The sequence below is a fragment of the Berghia stephanieae genome, chromosome 2, assembly GCF_034508935.2.
Source record: "Berghia stephanieae isolate SIO BIC M18660-M18661 chromosome 2, UCSD_Bste_1.3, whole genome shotgun sequence".
Lineage (NCBI taxonomy): Eukaryota > Metazoa > Mollusca > Gastropoda > Nudibranchia > Aeolidiidae > Berghia > Berghia stephanieae.
In genome coordinates this window covers 72,274,945-72,294,606 of record NC_088361.1, presented here as the reverse complement: position 1 = coordinate 72,294,606, position 19,662 = coordinate 72,274,945, and the positions used below count along the sequence as shown (strand labels likewise).

The following is a 19,662-nucleotide window of genomic DNA, read 5'->3' as shown; positions in this document are numbered from 1 at the left end:
TATGTTGGTAAGAGGTTTCAGGCCAAAGTCTAGAAAAGCAACTTGTCAGTGAACGGTTACATTTGATGCGCTTGGCTAAGAATCTCACAACATTGCCATCCGGATTTAGAATGCACAAAAATATATGTAAATATGAACGTTTATAGAGTGGTTAATACAGTTTATTGAGAAATACTCATAAACGAGGATGGCTAAAACAATAACAAAGACCAGAGTGATGTCAACTTCATTCTATCTATAGCCGCACGGAGCACAAGAAGTTACAAGGTACATCTCAGCCATGGACGCTTTTGTAAAAAAAATGAACAAATAAAAAAATTAATAAATTAAAACAGAAAACTCAGAGATTGGATCCTCGTTACCTAGCCTAAAGATGCTTTGCGCTTGGCTAAGAAAGATTGCCACAACATTGCCACAAATAACGGACCAACACACAAAACTATGTGCAACATTGAACGTCTGGTTAATACAGCTTAGTGAGAATGACTCATTAAAAAATACGCCCTTCCGCCACGGCATCATAAGATACCGTCGCCTGGGCATTCCATGAAAGAATAATATAGATAACCCATCAAACAAGATGTCTAATGTCAACAGGAATCACCCATCTTGTCCAAGTGAGCAAATGGGGGGTTAATAATCTTGCCCAATGAAAAAAAAACGAAAGTGCCTGAAGCGGGGCTCGAACCCGGGACCTAATGGATCGGTGCTATGCCTTACCAGTCGGCCACTTCACCCCCGAGTAAAAAAATGGATGGCAAAGAACAATAACAAAGACATGAGTGATGTCAATTTCTTTCTAATCTTTAGGGTCTGACCCAATGGGATAAACCAGGCGTCAGCCACAGCGCAGCACCGCAAATTGAGCTAGGAAAAGGTGGCTTGCTCAAGGCCACACAGCGCAGCGGATATTCGAACTCTATACCTTTGGGGTACGAAGCAAAGACCGTACCGCTGAGCCACGCTGCCACAAGTAAAACTATGTCTCACCAACTGAATACCAACGGCCATAATTGGTCGTAGAAAAAGAATGTGTATAAATTTTTTATTGATTAATAACCCAAGAAAAGCACCTGGGCCTGACAACCTGATTGGAATTGTGATAAAACATCTGCTCAGAACCAAAAAATCGATCCCATTCACATAGCTTTTTCAAATATCAATAAATGACCAGGCAATTCACAATTGTTGGACTCCATTATTATCCTTGTCCCAAGAAATTGAAATCCAATCCAAGGAATGATTATCGGCCGGTGGCGTTAACTTAGATCGTCATGCAATGTTTCAAAAAGATTCTAAAAGTGGAATTACTCAATAATATGGTCTGCGAGAAACTCGACCCCTTCCAATTTGCCTATCAACATACGTGCACTGTTCCCTACGTATTTGAAATTAAACAATTTGATAAATTTCCTTTCCAATTTCAATAATATTGTGACAAGACAATTCTATGAGGAATGGAATACCGCGGGCCGTGCAACACATTAACATATTTTACTCTCTAACGTAAACATCTCGATCATCTCAATTGTACCTGTTCGGAAACATGTTTAAAAACAAACCATTTAACGTAAGATTGATTTCTATGATTTCGACCATTCTGTTACTTAAAAAAATAATTGCAGATCTAACTGAAATCATCACGATAGGAATATTGATGAGCTGTCGTGGTCAAAATGGCTTAGACTAGAGTAAAATTGAAAGCCATCAGAAAGGGTTACGACAAAGTAGGATAAAAGAAGAAATTCCAAACCCCTTCTCCCCCTCAACCACAAAAAAATCCGTTGCTCATCCACTTTCATGTTTTTAAAAGCACATTTTCAACTTTCACAGCTGATCCACTGTGCCTCCCAATTTTGAGAAGTTTAAATGATATTTTAAATAATAATCAACATCTAACTGTTATTACATAACTCAGTGGCAATATCATTCTTGTACAATATTCTATTAATTAAAAACGAACTTGATAAAATCAAAGCACATAATGATTAAAAACAATAAGAAACACTCAATACACATTTTAGATTTTAAATCGGGAAAGGGTGGTGGCTCCGGATATCCGTCCTAGTATTTAGATCATGTTGGAGCCGTACAATCGAACCGAGTCATATGCGAGACATCAAAAGTGGATGTAAGATGCAAAGCGTCACACAATGGCGCACGGCTCAGTGTTGTAAATTGGTGTTCAATTGAGCGTACTCGTTTTTAAGCTGGTAATGCAATAGCAATGCGTTACCTACTCACAATTAATTGTTTGAAATCGGTCTGGATATTTACAGGTTCCTAGTTTTTATATAGTTGTTTCTTCATCTGTTTCAAATCGAACAGGGCCAACAAATATTCAATGTATAGCTTAAAAAACAAAGTATTTCGAGCTGGAACTGTCCTTGTGTCTCAATACATCTCTAAAAGCAGTCCGTTCAGAGATCCGGCTGGCGCACTCGGCTCATCACACCAGACATTCATTCAGGAAATCAAAATTTATATCCGGACTTTTCAGCGAGCCCAATTGCTGGACCTTCATCGAATAGAATGATGTGGAATGACAGAAAACAAAAGCTAGAAAGACAAGAGTATTAGCAAAGTATGCTTAACAGTCGCAGCGCTTAAATTGCATATCCACGTGTGTGCCTAACAAGAGATCTAAGCCTAACTTTTTGTAATTAAACAATTGAAAGCAGTCTAATCAATAGTGTGAATGTAGTTTGACGTTACTTTGCTCTTCGCTATTGCTTTCCTAGTTACTTGTACAATCCAAAGAGTCAACACACACACACATATATACACACTCATACACACACACACACACACACACATCCGCGTACCTACTTTTTTCCTCTTCACCCACTTTCCCTTTAATGACAATGATTTATCAAAAGAGTAAAGTTGCCTTAATTAGATTAACATGAGAAGGAAACCAAAACAAGCTGCCGGTTATTTATGTAATTGGTAGATAGAAACTGGGAAACTGAAATCGTACAATGCTAACATCATTAGACAAAATTGATGAATTGATAAATTAATTTGTCAGAGGAAACGGAAGAAAGTAAAATGTAAAGGAAAGGAAAGAAAACAAATGATATGAATTGAGTGATGAATAGATAGAACGGAACCATTATTTCCAATCAAGTATGGCTTCCTTGAATGATACAACCGCCTGATGCGTTTATTGTTTGGAGGAATTCTTCACAATAGAAATGTCTTTGTTTGTCAACAAACGCCAGACAACTTGATGGCTCTAACTTTCACCATGCACCAAAGTTAATATAATTTAGAAGCCGCTTCACTGACAAATGAAGGATTCGTAGCTAAAGTTAAGGGGAGGGGAGAGGTAAGAAAGCAACTTAAAATGACGTATATTTTTAACATTTTCATGAAAGGTTCTATAACATTATGATATATATATATATATATATATATATATATATATATATATATATATATATATATATATATATATATGCAAAAACCATGAAATAATGGTGCTCAACATTTTGATAAAAGGAGCTGTTATTATTATAATTATGATGATAATTATACTTGAAATATGATATGATATGATATGATATATATATATATATATATATATATATATATATATATATGTATGTATATATATATATATATATATATATATATATATATATATATATATATATATATATATACTAGTAAAAAGCCCGCAATTTCGCGGGGAAAGAACTATTTTCATTCGATATTGCCTGAATCATTTTCTTGATCATCTTGATTACGATTAGATGCACACTTTAATCGATGTGCTTGTCGCTGCCATGCTTTATTCGGCATGATTTTAGTTTATCAGTCAGTAGAAAAATATCAATAAGTCGCAAGTCTTTACCACGCTTTACTTGGGAGTGCTTTGCACTACCTTCAATACTTCACAAATTAAAATGGCGGCCGAGAATCAAAACAATGGTCAAATTAGGAAATTTTAAACTTTCACAAATCTATCAAGGTTTGTTCTAGAGTTTTAAAAATGCTTCTATATGATGACAAATTGAACAAATAAACGCCTGACAAAAGATCAACGTTGCAAATACAAATTGAAAGAATACTGGGGATGTAGGAGCTTTCGGAATATCTCCCCTTTACCTGACTTATGTGAGGTCAAATTAAAATCTCAAGCAGACGCGAAAAATATCAAGTTTGTTCGGGCTAGAAGCTAGACAGATATAATTGACAGTTTGTCGACAACGTTTAACAAAATATTTCCCAGGGCAATAATTATCACATCGATGGCATAAAATCGACGGTAATATCAGCAGTAATATTAGTAGACGTTGTTAATCGGTGAAACGTGTTTAAAACTTGTGTAAATCCGAATACCTACATGTGATCAAGTGAATAATATCACTATGAATGCCACGATTTGCTGAAAAATGCCAACACACACACACACACACACACATGCATACACCACACACAACACACACAAAAACACACACACACCCGCATACACACACAAACATACACGCAATTAGAACATACTACTACATAACAACACTGATCACCGCTAAATCAACAACACAACGGAAGTAATAATAATACTTGATGTCATAAATAGATGACGCAAACTGACAACTTTTTACAGTGGCAAATTTAGTTGATTTTGAGAGTCTTAGTGTCGTCGGTACATATTTTATGATATCTGTTTGACTCAACGAACTTTCAAACTTTAAATTATAAAAGGAAATCAAGTTATCCGTTTATCTATCTGTAAAAAATACATTTATTTTTTTATTGACTCAAATAAGCACAATGTTCTCCACAATGCTATATTTTTAAAGAAAGGATACATACATATATATATATATATATATATATATATATATATATATATATATATATATATATACATATATGTGTGTGTGTGTGTGTGTAGATGTGCGTGCGTGTGTGTTAGTGTGTGCAGGGTGCGAGAGAAAAAAAATCTCGAAAAAAGTATAACGCTGTTTAATACGAAGCAGAGATTAGGGACATTCCAAAATTGACAAGCAAGAAGAACAAGACCTTGAGTAAATACTTGCCAAGTTTAATTAAAAGTCCTATATTTGTTTAGAGACCATGCCTTCTATTCTTGTTTTTAGCAGTGTAGTGTGTCTGGTGGAAGTTGTCCCATATTGTTGAAAAAACAAATGGACGATCAGAATAAAGTCTTGAATGATTTTTCTTCTCATAATGTTACATAATTTTCAATGCAAAACAGAAATCACGTATGATTAATTTCTAAAGATAAATATTTAGCTTATCTAGCTTAGTCCTGACTTCATTTTGACCAATGATGTCCAAATATGCTCCATAAGAGACATATGACCTTTTGCCCAGTAATGAGTTAAAAGTGTCAATTCAAAATGTATTGAACTGGATTGAAACACTAATCAAGACGGTAGAAAATCAATTTGATCACGGAGTAATAATGGAAAATTTGAAGTGCGTTTATTAAAATATCCGTAGATTTCACATTTCCCAACAATTATTCCTGAAAATTGTGTACATAATTTCAAAAGAGGGTTTGATTGTAATAAAATTTCAAACTTGCATTATTTATAGTCTGGAGGTTATTGGCTATAACCATTTCAAGTATTTTTTCTCGCACCCTACAACATACATGTGACAAAAAAGTGATGTATTTATTTTCAAAATCATAATGAGCATTTTAGGGATTTTCACGGAGTCTAGGCAGGAGCCTTTCGGTCCCATATTACAAAGGGTAATCTTTTAATAGATCTAATCGGTATTCACCATTTCATTTAACAATCAAGACAAAATTAAAGCAATAGTGCGATATTTTTAAATCATTGGTATTTATAGTCCTGTATACGATGATGGTGTTAGACAAAATAGCAGATAACTTTAGGTCGCCCGTGCTGTGGAGATTATGGCAGACTCGAAGGTCAACTGACGAATCAAAACTGGAGTTCATTATCCTTTTTAAAGGCGTTAACATTTATTGGCCTATACAAACATTCCTATTTTTTAGCCGTCAATACGCTTCAACAGTCATGTCGTCACTTCCCTTAATGACGCATGGTAACTTAGTAACTGGCTCTAAACTATCGGAACAATGGCGGACGCCCGTATGAAATATTTCTCCGACGAGCATAAGAGTGTATCCAGAGGAGAAAAACATTATAAATATGATCATGTTTTAACTTTTATACATTCTGATCACAAGACATATGAAAAGGTCTAGCCAGCATAAAGAATGAAAAGTATCGATTTTCTTTGTTTAGAACCACCATGGCCGCCGTTGCTGGGCGACGTGACATCGGACTATTGAATCCAATTTTATTGTCACTCCCAACAAGCCATCAACAAGTCTGATATGGATCAAATTGAGAACGATTTGAAAATTTGTATATCGCTCAATTATGATTTATGACTTTATGACTTTGACGCTTAACTCGTGAGCTTATTTACCTTTTAAGCTTATAAATCCATCGTGAAAAAGTAAGCCTCGAAGTGAAAGTCAAGTCCCTATGTTGAAGCATTGTTGTTGACGAAAGATTTACATCATACTCCGAGTGAGTAAATGTGATTCATATATAAGGAAACAACACAAAACAAACAACGTTTTGGCCTTTGGTCTTCTCCAAGTAAAAAGACATTCTGACAAAAGACGATATTGAAAAAAAAATAATGAAATGATAATGCCATTAAGAGTCATAAATGGAAAAGGAAAATTTGTAATATATTACCTATATATATATATATATATATATATATATATATATATATATATATATATATATATATATATATATACATGAGCAGCCGTCGCCGTATATCTGTTTTGTTTTTAATGTTTTTAAGGTTTTTACGGCGCTTGCAACACATTTAGGTTATATCAGCGCCGTATATCTATAAAAACAAAGACAACACGTCACCTTAATTCGTTTTTGCCATATGGTGTTCGAATTTTTAACGCGCACCTGTGATTTTAATTAAATACTTTTAGATATACACTCATAAGTTCGGACTAAAGGCCAGAGGTATGGCCTATCTCAATTTATCAAATTAATATATAAAGTGTTGCTATTGGTTCTTGGTTGTATATTTTTACATTTTTGTGCATTTGCATATTATATATATATATATATATATATATATATATATATATATATATATATATATATATATATATATATATATAGATTGTCGCCATAGATTCTCATCTTTGTGTTTATACATTTTCATGCATGCCACGTCTGTAAACGAATTTACATTTTTTTGGATGAATAAAGTATATCTTTCTTATCTTATCTTACCTTATCTTATATATATATATATATATATATATATATATATATATATATATATATATATATATATATATATATATATATATATATAGGGCAAGATATTATATTTAGAAACTAAAAACAATATATTATAGAACGGTTAAAAAAAAAGATCATATCCATGCTCTACGTATTTTATTTATTAAAAAGAGGAGAGATCAAGCGAATCGGAATAAATCTTTGAAAATTGATTTGTACCGTTAATGGCAATGTTTTTTTAAAACTCAGCAACAAAGATGTTATTTCAATTGTGTCTGTTACTGTGGGAATTACCTGACGATTGGTCCATTCTTTAGCGTTGTTTCGTTTTATTTTCTGTCAAAATGACTCAAGAAGATGATGGCAATAATAAGGCGTAGTTAGAAGTTTTGATGATTGAAGAATGTCATGATATTTATCGTTATATTATAACACCATTGATTATATTTTTCTCCCGTTGGTAGGGATGAATTCGTAGGTTAATATTGACTTTGAGGTTCATGCGGGTTTATGTATGACAAAGAGCAAAGTTTTATATCTGTTTGTTTTCTTGGTAATAAATGTGTGGCTAACGCAGCCAAGTAATCGACAACACAGCTAATTTTATTTGTGTAATGAGATATAATAGATAATAGATTGCATATGTCATTTGGATTTTATCACTGGAAATTAAGTTGAAATGAATTATGCGGATTATGAGTTTTTTTGGAATAATATTTACAGTCATTTAGATAAACCAAAGGCATATTGCAGAATTCTTTGTCAGAATTCAACACGATTCGGCCCCATTTACTTGTTGAAAAGCTGAAATGTTTGAATATAAATCCCCATTTGATTTCCTGGATTTTAGACTTTCTTTTAGAGAGAGCACAATTTATAGAAATTAATGGAAACAAATCTAATATAATAATTACTAATACAGGAACCCCTCAAGGGTGCATTCTCTCTCCTCACCTCTACGGTTTACACAAATGACTGTACAAGTGACTTGGTCCCAATTTTAAAATTTGCTGACTTCAAGGATTAATATTTAAAGATGATGAAACAGCATACAGATCTGAGATCGACAGATTTGTTGGTTGGTGTGAAGATAACTCCCTGAAATTAAATGTAGGAAAAACCAAAGAAATGATTTTTGATTTTAGAAACAACATACATTCCATCAGTCTGTTCAAAATTAACAATCAAGCTGTTGAGCAAGTTTCGGTTTACAAATATTTGGGTATTTTAATTGACAATAAATTGCAGTGGCATTTACAAACCGATGCTGTTATCTCTAAATTGAACAAAAGAATGTATTTTATTCGGAAACTTTCAGAATTTGACATAGACAAAACGTTATGCACTCTTTTTTATAGATCCGTTTTGGAGACCGTTATTACTTTTTGTATTACAGCATGGTGTGGTTTTTAATTGCGTTTCATTGAAATATTTTTTAAGGAGCACTATTATCATAATAACGGAACAACTGACTTTTGATTTAAAGTCGGAGAAATAAAATGAGATAATATAAATACAATGTCGGAGTATTAATAATTATTATGAAAGACAGATGTCTTGTAATAGGAGTTAAAATGTTATTTCGGAAGAATAACAAATTATTGAAAATGCATTATCATTTCATATGGGCTGATATTTACAAGCGGTTAATTATAAGTAACCTATATGGTAAAATGCTATAAATGCGAATCCTTTCTTTAACAAATATAGCATTGTGGAGAACATTGTGCTTATTTGAGGCAATAAAAAATTTATACGGCGCACAACTCTACTGAAAGATTTGAAAATTAGAAATGCATTTTTACAGATAGATAAACAGATAACTTGATTTCCTTTTATAATTTAAAGTCAGTTTGAAAGGTTGTTGAGTCACACAGACATCATAAAATACGTACCGACGACACTAACACTCTCAAAAACAACCAATTTCGTCACTGTAAAAGTTGTCAGCTTGGCGTTTTTACGACAGGAAGAACAACCAAAAGTTGACATATGGATTTTGACCATTGTTTAGATTTTCAGCCGCCATTTTGGTTTGTGAGGTATTGAAAGGTAGTGCAAAGCAGTCCGAGGGTCTTTTTTACTATTAGGGTTAGCTCGAGATCGAAGGATTTTTTTTCTATTAGGGTTAGTCATAAGTCTTAGTAAAGTTGCTAGGGTGTTTGTTTTTCCATAAGTTAAGTAAATGGGAGATATTCCGAAAGCTCTTACTTCCCCAGTATTCTTTAAATTTGTATTTTCACCGTTGATCTTTTGTCAGGCGTTTATTTATTCAATTTGTCATCATTTTTCTATTAAGGTTAGCTCGAGATCGGAGGATTTTTTTTCTATAAGGGTTAGTCATAAGTCTTAGTAAAGATGCTAGGATGTTTGTTTTTCCATAAGTTAAATAAAGGGGAGACATTCCGAAAGTTCCTACATCCCCAGTATAATGTATTCACTTAATGTAAATGTTGCTGCTCGAAGCTCGAAGAAATAAATAACAATGTAAAATTGAATGTAAGCTTCAATTTAATCACAAAAACAGATCAAATGAACGTTTCGGGTTTCCCCTTTATCAACAAAACAGGATGAATGAAACACCACAGATGAATGAGATAATGTGGTAGTGGCGTAGTTAAGATGAATAAACAAAACATTGGTTGGCAGGAAATTAGTATGCTCCTTTGTAAGGAAGCACGAATAAAAATGGAATGCTAGAAATTTCTAATAGGTGCGCAATTAATTAAGTGAAACGATAGGAGGCGGGGAGGAACTGTGTAATGCAGTTTAGAAGGTGTGAAATATAAAAACGTGTAGACTGTTGTTGGAAGATAAATACAATGGAATTGAAAATCCTTTCTTAAAAAATATAGTCTAGCCTTTTGGATAACATTGTGCCATTTGAGTCAATAAAAAAAAGTTATACGGCGCACAACTCTACTGAAAGATTTGAAAATTAGAAATGTATTTTTTAAAGATAGATAAACAGATAATTTGATTTCCTTTTATAATTTAAAGTCAGTTTGAAAGTTCGTTGAGTCAAACCAATATCATGAAATATGTACTGACGACACTAACACTCTCAAAAACAACCAATTTCGACACTGTAAAAAGTTGTCAGTTTGGCGCTTTTACGCAAATCGTCGCATTCGAAATAATGTATTCACTTAATTACTTTAAGGATTTCAGATCTAGACTAAGTTTTCAACAGTCTTCATCTATTTATGACATCAAGTATTATTATTGCCCCTTTGATGCTTTCAATGTGATGGTTTCAGGTGGATAATACCCAGGTTAAACTTCTTTGGTAATAAATTTAAAAAAAAATAATAATATAAAAAATCGAAATTTAAAAGAAGAAAATAGAAGTTGCATTGAAGGTAAAATAAGGTTTTAGAAATACCTTATTAAATGTTATGAATAGTCAGCGCAGTGGATAAGCTGTCAGACTCTAACATTGAAAGTACTGTGTTCAATCCTATTGTGGACATTTTAAAAAAAAAGTTTATTTTATTGAGAAAGACATCATTTTCGTCGTTATAGTTACTGGACATATGTTTAAAACCTTAAATTAATCTATTATTATTATTATTATTATTATTATTATTATTATTATTATTATTATTATTATTATTATTATTATTATTATTATTTATTATATTTTAAAAAAACAACAACATCGGTACCATTCAATGTGTTATCGACGTGCATTTATATGTAAACGTCGATTGTTATCATTTTATAATATCTTATCATTATCATCAGTGTATTCGTTTACCGCGTCTCTTTCATTTAATTGTTTTTTTCTTCTTTTTTTTTGGTTTGTATTTGTTGTTTTTCAAAAACTTCCTGTCCCATCATTGTTTATGTCTATTTACCTTATCTACGCCATTCACACTACACATCTCTCATTCGTTCTTAGTGTCTTATTCGTCGTGTTTTGTTGATATAGGGGAAATCAGAAACGTCCGCAGTATGTCTTTGTCTATTAAATTGAGGCTTAAAATTCAAATACAACTTATCGTTATTTTTTCCTTCGAGCTTCAAGCAGCAACATTTTCATTAATCAACCAGCAGCGCCAACGGAGGTGCATAAAAATGGTGCGTCTTTGTACACCTCCAGTGGAGGTGTATATATTAAAACGGTGCCAAACGCCATCAAACATGATCACCAACGTACTGTACTGTAAGGTAAGTTCTCGATCCCAGGATCGTCTTTCAACTCTGCTCACGTCTGCTACTTCAGATTTATTTTCGCAGTTGATTTTCTTACCACAACCCATTTTCACACACGGACAACTATATGTTGCTGTGTCACTGGTCAGAGGCTATAGCGGCTTAAACTTCATGTTGGGCCACACAGAAAAATCAACAGAGGATGTACCAAGTTACACAGACAACGTAGTTTACCAATCTGCTCTCATTAAATGATGGTGGGTATAATATCGAATGAAAATAGTTCCTTCCCCGCGAAATTGCGGGCTTTTTACTAGTCTTTATAAATATATATAGCGCGTGGTTAAAGCGCACAATTTTATCAATACTATATTATATTGAGGCGCGAGATTACGTCGCAATAAGTTATATGAATATTATTATATGCCCAGAGCAAAGGCGCGAGACATTGAATTTTTATTGAGCAGAGTGTATATTGCTTCTTCGAATATTTTCATTATCACATTTTTCTCCTATCGATTTGCTTATAACTGTTGTAGATAAATGTAATCAATATTTATGATTTATTTTAAGATATTTTCTTCAGTACTAATTGAATTTTAATCCTTCGTATATGGAATTAGGTGTCAATAATATATTATTGTACCTCATATTATAAGTTGGAATCAATGTAATAATATTGTTTCAATGGAATCATACAAGATAAGGAAATACAAAGTATTGGTTTTGATATGACAGTAAATGATACATTACATACATGGAAGCTGAGACTATCGCCCATGTCATAAAGAGTTGAAATTGACATTAAATAAGACAACGTGAGTATATCACAAATGGGATTTGAAACATTCTTTCTCAAGCAAGAATATTTATATGTGATGGAATATGACGATAATTAAACATTTTTATTGGTATTGAGATGGAATTTAAGGTGAAAAGATAATTTTGCTAAGAATTTTTAATTAATTGATATCTTACTGTCGATGTTGTAATACTCTAAAAAGTACGATCGATAATATATATATATATATATATATATATATATATATATATATATATATATATATATATATATATATATACACACACACACACATATATATATATATATATATATATATATATATATATATATATATATGAGTGTTGGTGGGTACTTGTAGGTACGAAAGTGATCGATAATGGTGGTTAGAGCTAATATATAATGCAAATTTTCACTCACATTTTTGTGGCCGAGACGACTCGTTTCTGTGTTTTTTTACACTTCTTCAGTCGGCGTAATCCATTGTAATGTCCGTAGAAAAGTTCTTACTCCAAACTAAAGTTGTTTCGTTGTGTGGTGGTGATTAGTGTTGATGTGTATTGTGATGTGCTCTCAAGTTTATATTATGAGTGTGTGTGTGTGTGGGTATGTGTGTGTATGCGTGTAGGTGTGTTGTGTGTTGTGTGTACATGTGTGTGTGATAGTGTTGTGGAATGTGGTTGCGGTGGGGGGGGGAGGCGCGGGGGGGGGGGAGGGAAGAGGGGGAGGAGGGGTATATTGGGGTCGGGAGGGGGGGAAGGGGGGAGGGGGGGGGGAAAGGAAAAGGGGGGGGGGGGGTATTTGGCCTTTTGCGTTTTGAGCTTTAATTTGTTAGTGTCTACACATTGTCATCAGTTCAGATCTTTTGTTTAAGGTGCTATTGTTTCTGTAGTTGTGTAGTAAAATCTCCAGTTTCTCTGTCAGGCATAAATTGCATTTTCTAGCACCGCATCTGTAGGGGCTGCTTTGCCTGACGACCTCCCAGGTTATTTTTGGTAAATAAACACACAAAAAAAACACCAACAATAACCTGGGAGGTCGTCATGCAAAGCAGCCCCTACAGATGCGGTGCTAGAAAATGCAATTTATGCCTGACAGAGAAACTTGAGATTTTACTACACAACTACAGAAACAATAGCACCTTAAACAAAAGATCTCAACTGATGACAATGTGTAGACACTCTAACAAATTCAAGCTCAAAACGCAAAAGGCCAATTAACCCTCCCCTCCCTTTCCTCCCCCCTTCCACCCTCCCGACCCCATTATACCCCTCCTCCCCCTCTTCCCTCCCCCCCCGCGCCTCCCCCCCCCCCCCCCCGCCGCAACCACATTCCACAACACTATCACACACATGTACGCACAACACACAATACACCTACACGCATACACACACATACACACACACACACTCATAATATAAACATGAGAGCACATCACAATACACATCAACACTAATCACCACCACACAACGAAACAACTTTAGTTTGGAGTAAGAACTTTTCTACGGACATTACAATGGATTACGCCGACTGAAGAAGTGTAAAAAACACAGAAACGAGTCGTCTCGGCCACAAAAATGTGAGTGAAAATTTGCATAATATATATATATATATATATATATAACATATATATATATATATATATATATATATATATATATATATATATATATATATATATATATATATATATATATATATATGTATTTAATCATCTTTAGTGTTTGGTAAATTAAATGTTTTTAATAATCTTTAGGAGATGAACGAGGACCAGTGAACCTGTCCATTCTGCTACTACTTAGCAGAATGCAACAGCCAGATATCAAAGGTACTACCTCTATTCAGCGCCCCCAACACCCCACTGGTCCTCGTTCATCTCCTAAATCTCTCACATGTGGCTCCAAGCGCCACACCCCGGGATCTTGCCTCAGCAGGCATGCTAAACCATGTGAGGGGGTGACGCTAACACTGCATCACTAGGCGTATGAACCCAACTGGGTCACCGGCTAGGGCGGACAAATTTCATGTAGAATTTAACGGCCAAGTGTACATATTTTGTGGGAAATAGCGGGCGCTATTGGACAAACTCAATTTTCGGCCAACCATCGGGGAAAAGGTTGACATCTTACCCTGTATCTGTCATAGTCTATTATGGTTCGACAGCAGAAAAGAAAAAGTCATGCGAGAGACGTCGGGACCCCTGCGATATGACATCTCGCTGTAAATAAAAACAGGGAAGAGGACCAGACTAGAGTCAGAGGTGAGGACATTGATGACGCGACTGTACGAAAACCACACAGTGGAGAGTTTTTTGCCGACGCCTCACTAGAAACTCGAAATGAATCCTTGACGATCGGAACGTGGAATACGAGAACACTATTTAGAGAAGGAAAATTTGCCAATCTACTTTTGGAATTTGACAACCTGAAAATGGACATACTTGGCGTTTCTGAGACGCATTGGTCTGGTAGTGGAATAATTCGTAGGGACCACCATGTAATGATATACTCTGGCGGTGAAGAACATAGAAAAGGTGTAGGGATAGTTCTTGGTGAAAGGGTATCAAAATGCTTGCTTGTATACTGGCCGGTGAATGAACGAGTTATCATGTGCAAGATTCAAGCTAAACCCTTCAATATGATAATAATTCAATGCTATGCTCCTACCGTGGACCAACTAGACGAAGATGCTGAAACATTTTATGCTGATATTGAACAAGCTTTAAAACAAACAAAATCAGATGAGATTGTTTTCATCATTGGAGACTTCAACGCAAAAGTTGGAAGCCCAGAATCAACATCTAGTGTAGGGAAATTTGGCCTTGGAAAAACAAATGAGAGAGCTGAAATGCTAATTAATTTCTGTGAACAGAGACAATACAGTATTATGAACACCTTCTTCAAACACCCCAAAAGACACTTGTACACATGGAAAAGCCCGGGTGATGTGAAAAGAAACCAAATTGACTACATCCTGGTAAAGAAACGCTTCAAAAACATTGTAAAGAGATGTAGAACTTATCCAGGGGCGGATATAGGTTCAGACCATAACCCAGTCCTAGCAAATTTCTTCTGTAAACTGAAAATTCCAAAAAGACAAAACTTACACCCAAACTTGACCTGACAGCTCTCCAGCTCCCCGATGTCAGAGAAAACTTTGCACTGTAAAAAACAGATTTGAGCGATTGATGGAAGAAACAGACGAGCAAGTCCCTAGAAATAAAGAAGAAGAAACAGAGACCAAATGAGAATGCCTGAAAACAGCAGTTACTGAAACGCAGGATAATATACTACCAAAATGTAAAAAGGAAGCAAAACAAACTTGGATGTCAAAATAGATTCTCAAACTCATGAGAAAAAGAAAACGGAAGAAAGGTACTGATGATTATGAAAAGCTTGATAAAGAAATAAGAAAGAAATGTCGAATAGCAAAAGAGGAATGGGCAAACGAAAAGTGTAAAAGAATAGAAGACCTAACAGAAAACATCAAACCAAAGCCATGTTCAAAGAGATCAAACAAATGACGTCCAAACCAACAGCAACTAGCGGATGCATCAAAAGCAAAGACGGAGATATTATGTTTGAAAGTGAAAAAATCATAGAAAGATGGAAAGAATATGTGGAAGACCTTTTTAAAGACAGTAGACTAGACCAGAAGGACTGTGTGGGAGGCTACGTCCAAGTGATATGCCACAGAGAAAGAGACCAGACAACCCAATCACAGACTTCTTTCAAATGCCAGCAATCATCAAATCTGAAGTTAAAGAGGCCTTGAAGCAAATGAGCAAAGGAAAAGCCATTGGTGTGGACAACATCACAACAGAAGCCCTACAAGCACTGGGAAACTTTGGTGAAGAACAACTCACAGACCTGTGCAATGATATGTACAGCTCAGCGTACATCCCAGAAGACTTGAAAACATCTGTCTTTATAGTACTACCGAAGAAATCAAAAGCCACAGAGTGTTCAGATCACCGAACCATTAGTATTATGTGCCATACCCTAAAGCTCCTTCTAATCATTATTCTCAGAAGAATATCTGACAAGTTCAACAGAAATGTCGGACCAGAACAGGCAGGATTTAGGAAAAACAGTGGTACTCGAGAGGGCATTTTCAATCTTCGAATGCTCATAGAAAAGTATATAGATACTCAAAAATATATATATATATATGCCTGCTTCATTGATTATTCAAAAGCCTTTGACACCGTTAAACACAAGGAGTTGATAGAAAGTCTCAGAACCACCGACATAGATGATAACGACATTGCTGTAATATCAAATCTATACTGGCAACAGGTAACAAAAATCAGAATCAACAACGATATTTCTGAGCCCCTAACCATTCAAAGACGAGTACGCCAAGGATGTGTATTATCCCCAGCATTATTCAACCTATACACAGACATAATATTCAGGAACGTGGAACACCTGCCTGGTCTTAATGTCGGGGGAGTGAATATTAATAATCTCCGCTATGCTGATGATACAGTGCTTATAGCAGAAACTGAACAAGATCTACAAGCCATTGTAGATATAGTCAAAACTGAAAGTGAAAAGTTTGGCCTGCTCATGAATGTGAAAAAAACAAAGACAATGCTATTTAGCAAGAGAAAAAACAATGGGAAAATATCAATTGAAATAGATGGAGAGATCATAGAGCAAGTAAAGTCATTCCAATATCTAGGAGCATTATTGACAGAAGATGGAAAAAGCGATGCAGAAATCATCAGACGAATTGCATTGGCCAAGAGTAAATTTTCAAAAATGCATTCCCTAATCACATCCCACGACCTATCACTTACCACAAAACCACGTCTGGCAAAATGCTAAATTTGGTCAACACTACTTTATGGATGTGAAACATGGTCTCTGACAAAGACACTAGAAAAGAAACTCAGAGCATTTGAGATGTGGACCTATAGAAGAATTGCAAGGGTATCCTGGAAGGAAAAGAAAACAAATCATCAAGTACTCCAAACTTTAGGAATAACATCAACAACGGTCATTTCAACTATTAGAAAGAGGATAACCCGATATTTCGGCCACATCAGAAGGCACGACTCACTACAGAAGACCATTGCAGAGGGAAAGATAGAAGGCAAGCGTGGTCGAGGACGAAGAAGGACAAGCTGGCTTGGAAATGTCGCAGCGTACGTAAGAAGCCCCATAAATCAATGTGCGAAACTCGCAGATGAGAGAGAGAGAGAGCTGGCGAACCATGATCTCCAACGTCGTGTCCGACATGGACCATCGGTAAAGGTAAATAATCTTTGGTGTTGGGTAATTTGAAGTTTAAACTTTTAAAAATAAATAACTGTTATAAGAATTGTCACTTTGATAAACTATTTCTTACATTTTATTATCTAATTTTAATTAGACGTTACATATAGATTTAATCTCTTACTGATTAAAAAAAAAATTGAAATTGTTTTAAAGTCAAATTAAATTCTAAGAAAGGGGCGTATATAAGAGAGTTAGCTTACACTTACAGTAAGTGGGTTTAATGAGTTCACGATGCTTGCATATCAGTTAAACGTGGTCATTATATATATTGAGTAGTTTAGGACAGTTTTACGTTCCAAAGTTAAAGGACTGATCATTCTGTTGAATAATGTAAATTACTTTCTTTGATCGGTGTTACTTGGTATTTGGGGATAAAAGGTTTCAATTATAGTTGGTATTTATTATTTAGGCGTACTGTATTATTTGGACGTGCGGATTATTTGGGCGTAAAAACTGACCTTTGGAGAGGAATTGTGGGAAAAATTTGCCATAGGGTATAAAACAGAGTGATTCTGTTCGGGATTCTATTCTATTCTACTTCACTATGAGCTGCAGTTCACGTATATTGAAAATGGTTACTTAGACATATTAGCTTTACATTTGGATTGATTTTACGGATTTGGAATTTATGAAACTGATTGAACTATGATGATGCTATTTAATTTGGATTTCGAATTTATCACAAGAAATAAAATAGTAAGAAATGAAACTTGGAATCTGGACTTTTATTTGAATGTCTTGATGTTGTGCATTCAATTATCATCATTGGCTCTTCAAATCCTTCGTCATTATTAACATCTACAACACAACGCAAAGGAATATCATGTGTGCAACTACGCCGCAGCGATAACACATTTTTTCGGATAGAGACAATGCTGCTAACAATACTCATTTTACACCTGATTACTATGACAAAATAGGAATAAAAAGCCTTTCCAAGGACAACAATGCGCCGCTTAGAGCGATACTCGAATCCTCCACATTCCTGTCGTAAGGCGGCTGTCATACCACAGAGACTGACAATCAAGCGATTCGTTTACTGACCGCATGGGTAGGAAGGAACCTATAGATTTTGTGCACTTGGCTAAAAAACTCACAACATTGCCAACCGTAAAGATAACAGGCCAATACACAAAACTATGTTTTACCTTGAACGTTTATTAGGTTGTTTAATACCGTTTAGTGAGAATTGCTCATAAAATTGGATGTCAAAAAAATAAATAAAATAAATAAAATAAAAAAAATAACAAAGACTTGAGTAACGTCAACTTCGTTCAACCAAGTCAACTCAGAACTGAACGAGTAGTACTAGTAAAAAAGGGACATATAAAAAACGACTTTTCTCAAATCAAATTGAAGTTCGAATAACATGACCTGCTTGCGGAAAAATATAGCATAACTAAACATATACAGTTTATTAAATTAATGGAAATTGCGCTTATCAAATGTTCATCCTTTTTTATATACGGGTGCTCTGACCGTTGATTTGTTTCAACTCTGTATTTACTGTCTCTTTTAAGTAAAATTGATAGAATAATCAAAGTGTGCTTGACAGGCACAATAATAGGGAATCATTCTTCCCACTGGCGTGTAAAGTGTCGGGTCTTACATTGAGTCAGCGTTGTCGCTGTTACTCCCAGTGTGGTGCTTTACGTTGACTGCCGTAGTCTGGAAAAACAAGTATTTAAAATATTGGCCAGAAAACTCTTATTTCAAATATCGATCGATTTGAATGACCCTTGTCTTGGCGAAAATTCTCAAAACCTGGGACAAATTTAAATTGTACCATAACTTTAAAACATTGGTTCAATTTTCATAAATGTGATCCAGCGTCTCAAAGCGATATTGTGTCGAGGATGAACAATGCGCTGAAAATTGAATTTATAGTCAAGGTTTAAAACGTTGGTCTAATTTCTATTATCAATGGGCGAGAATGACTACAATTTTTCTACACTGCAAATGTTCCAAACACCTATTTTTTCATTTTAATTTTAAAATCAATTTTCATGGCATAATACCATTTTGAGGAGAATGTGTTTGGTTTCATAAACTTTTTTAAAAGAACCCTGAAATTGCCTAGTTCTAATTTATTTGTCTTGAGCTCATTTTATTTAGT

The 19,662-nt window shown here is 34.6% G+C and overlaps 1 protein-coding gene across 1 annotated transcript in view; it reads left to right on the top strand.

Moving 5' to 3' along the window:
• The first annotated feature begins 16,040 nt into the window (after positions 1-16,040).
• Positions 16,041-19,662, top strand: part of LOC144964001 (uncharacterized) — a 7,074-nt gene continuing 3,452 nt past the window's right edge. The window contains exons 1-2 of the mRNA XM_078897944.1: positions 16,041-16,399; positions 16,679-16,838. Coding sequence (XP_078754070.1) covers positions 16,041-16,399; positions 16,679-16,838 — 519 coding nt within the window. The remainder of the gene's footprint in view (positions 16,400-16,678; positions 16,839-19,662) is intronic.